The 3025-nt window shown below is 65.2% G+C and overlaps 1 protein-coding gene across 1 annotated transcript; it reads left to right on the top strand.

Moving 5' to 3' along the window:
• Positions 1 to 1666: 1666 nt before the first annotated feature.
• On the top strand, positions 1667 to 2815 carry Neurod2 (neuronal differentiation 2). Its single transcript, XM_027923150.2, has one exon. The coding sequence runs from the start codon at positions 1667 to 1669 to the stop codon at positions 2813 to 2815; it is 1149 nt and encodes a 382-aa protein (XP_027778951.1).
• Positions 2816 to 3025: the final 210 nt, after the last annotated feature.

Raw genomic sequence — 3025 nt, 5'->3', positions numbered from 1 at the left:
TTTCCAGGCTTGACCCCCATTGTTCCCATGTGGGGGGCTCCATATCTGAGGGGGGCAACTCCTCCCACCTCCCTCTCAATCCCTGCTTTCCCTGCGTTGGGTGGGGAGGGGAGGGCGGCAGAGATATTTATTTATTTCCTTTATTTATTTAATTTTTTTTTTTTTTTTTTTTTTTTTTTTTTTTTTTTGGAGTAGAGAGTGACAGATGGCGGCGGGTCCCGGGGGAGCCGGCTCTCCCCCAATGCAGACGCATGCCAATCACCGTCTCTCATGTGATAGCTGCTGCCCGTGACGTGCCAAGCCCATATGGCCTGGCATAGAGGCTGGTACCCCGCCTGGTAGAGATGCCACACTCGCTCCGCGGTTCGCATGGCGCTCTGAAGACGCCGGCGCCCGCCGCCTTGAGGAGCCGCTGCCCCCGCTCCCTGAAGATGGGGGAACAATGAAATAAGCGAGAAGATTCCTCTTCTCCCCCCTCTCTCTCTTACCCCCTCCCCCCCTCCCCTCCCCTCTCCCCTTGACTCCTCTCCGAGGTAAGTTGTCCGAGAGGGAGCTAGATCTGACCCGCTGATTGGGAGGGGGGAGGGCGGCTGCTTAGGGACAGGAGAGTCCCCAAATCCCCCCTTCCTGGGATGGTACCCCCTCATCGGGTGGGCATCGGAGGCGCCTCCGGTTCTTTCTCCCCTAGGGGCTGCAGCTCAGGGGGCTGCGGAGGGAGGCGTTTCTGTCTGCGATGGGCTTGGTGGGGGAAAAGGCAGGATCATGGGAGGCACGAAAAGGCCGAGTTGAGGAGCCCCCCCCCCCCGTGGTTGTCCCAAAGGAACCTACGACCTTTCCCCACCACCCCCCAAAAAAAGAAGCAAACAAACAAATTTGGATTTTTTCCCATCAATCCCGAAATACAACGAGATCTGGAGAGCTGTGTGGGAGGGAGGCGGTTTGAAGGGGGGAAGGGGGTCCCTGACCGCCGGGGAGACGGACGGGGCTCGCTTCTCTGTCTCCTCCCCAAGCCGGGGTTCTTCAGTCCTCGCCGCCCAAAGCCGGCTCCAGGAGCTGGGGACACTACGGCTAGAGGAGACGATCCTCCCGCCTCTGGAATTGGGGCTGCGGGGATGGGGGCCGAGCCCGGGGCGGCGCGCGGCCAACTTGCAAATTGGATTAGGGAGCGTGGGGGTGAGAGCCACGGGAGGGGTGGGGAGCCAGGCCTGGGGCCCCCGGCCGCCGGTCGGAGGAGAGGGGCAGCTGTCTCCACCCGCGGCCGCCCAACCACTGTCCACTGCCGAGAGAGAACAGGCTTTCTGGGCGAGTGCACCCGCCTCCCCTGGAGAAGATATTTGGTCCCTTAAGTCCCTACCGGGTCCCCCTCTCCGACCCTGAGAAGAACCCGGCACGGGGAACTGCCCCCCATTCAAGAGAGGGGCGGAGCCGGGGCCCAGTGCTGGGAAGAGGGCCTGGGCCGAGATCCCCGGCCCGCCACCCGGCAGGGCTGGGACGGCTCTGGGCGGGGCAGGTGGAGGAAGAAGGCATCCAGGGCTCTCTGGGCAAGAACCCGCAGGAGACTTGGGGGTGGAGGCGGTTGGGGGGCCGTCGTGACCCTAGCGCGTCCCTCACTCTGTGCTGTCTGTCTCCCCTTCCCGGCCCCCCCACCCGGGCGCCCTCAGGCACCATGCTGACCCGCCTGTTCAGCGAGCCCGGCCTCCTCTCGGACGTGCCCAAATTCGCCAGCTGGGGCGACGGCGACGACGACGAGCCGAGGAGCGACAAGGGCGACGCGCCGCCGCAGCCGCCGCCTGCGCCCGGACCGGGGGCTCCTGGGCCCGCCCGGGCCGCCAAACCAGTCCCCCTGCGTGGAGAAGAGGTACCAGAGGCCACGTTGGCGGAGGTCAAGGAGGAAGGCGAGCTGGGGGGCGAGGAGGAGGAGGAAGAGGAGGAGGAAGAAGGACTGGACGAGGCAGAGGGCGAACGGCCCAAGAAGCGAGGTCCCAAGAAACGCAAGATGACCAAGGCGCGCCTGGAGCGCTCCAAGCTGCGGCGGCAGAAGGCGAACGCGCGGGAGCGCAACCGCATGCACGACCTGAACGCAGCGCTGGACAACCTGCGGAAGGTGGTGCCCTGCTACTCCAAGACGCAAAAGCTGTCCAAGATCGAGACGCTGCGCCTAGCCAAGAACTACATCTGGGCGCTCTCGGAGATCCTGCGCTCCGGAAAGCGGCCCGATCTGGTGTCCTACGTGCAGACTCTGTGCAAGGGTCTGTCGCAGCCCACCACCAATCTGGTGGCTGGCTGCCTGCAGCTCAACTCCCGCAACTTCCTCACCGAGCAGGGCGCCGACGGCACGGGCCGCTTCCACGGCTCGGGCGGCCCATTCGCCATGCACCCCTACCCTTACCCGTGCTCGCGCCTGGCGGGCGCACAGTGCCAGGCAGCCGGCGGCCTGGGCGGCGGCGCGGCGCACGCCCTGCGGACCCACGGCTACTGCGCCGCCTACGAGACGCTGTATGCAGCGGCCGGAGGTGGTGGCGCGAGCCCGGACTACAACAGCTCCGAATACGAGGGCCCGCTCAGTCCCCCGCTGTGTCTCAATGGCAACTTCTCACTCAAGCAGGACTCGTCGCCCGACCACGAGAAGAGCTACCACTACTCTATGCACTACTCGGCGCTGCCCGGCTCTCGGCCCACCGGCCACGGGCTGGTCTTCGGCTCGTCGGCTGTGCGCGGGGGCGTACACTCGGAGAATCTCTTGTCTTACGATATGCACCTTCACCACGACCGGGGCCCCATGTATGAGGAGCTCAATGCGTTTTTCCATAACTGAGACCTCGCGCCAGTCCTTTTCTTTTTCTTTTGCCTTTGCCCGTCCCCCTGCCCCAGCCCCCCTCCGATCGCAGGGGCACCCTCACTCACCCCGGCGGCGCCGGGTGCAGGGAGCGGGCCGCCGGTCCTGCTGCTCTTCTGGGCAGAGCCGTCTCTTGCCTATAGGTGGCCCGTCCCAGGGGCCTCGCTTTCCCCAGGGGACTCGCCTTCT

This window comes from Marmota flaviventris, chromosome 17 (assembly GCF_047511675.1).
Source record: "Marmota flaviventris isolate mMarFla1 chromosome 17, mMarFla1.hap1, whole genome shotgun sequence".
NCBI lineage: Eukaryota > Metazoa > Chordata > Mammalia > Rodentia > Sciuridae > Marmota > Marmota flaviventris.
The sequence above is the reverse complement of the archived record's forward strand: the minus strand, read 5'-3'. Positions and strand labels throughout refer to the sequence as shown.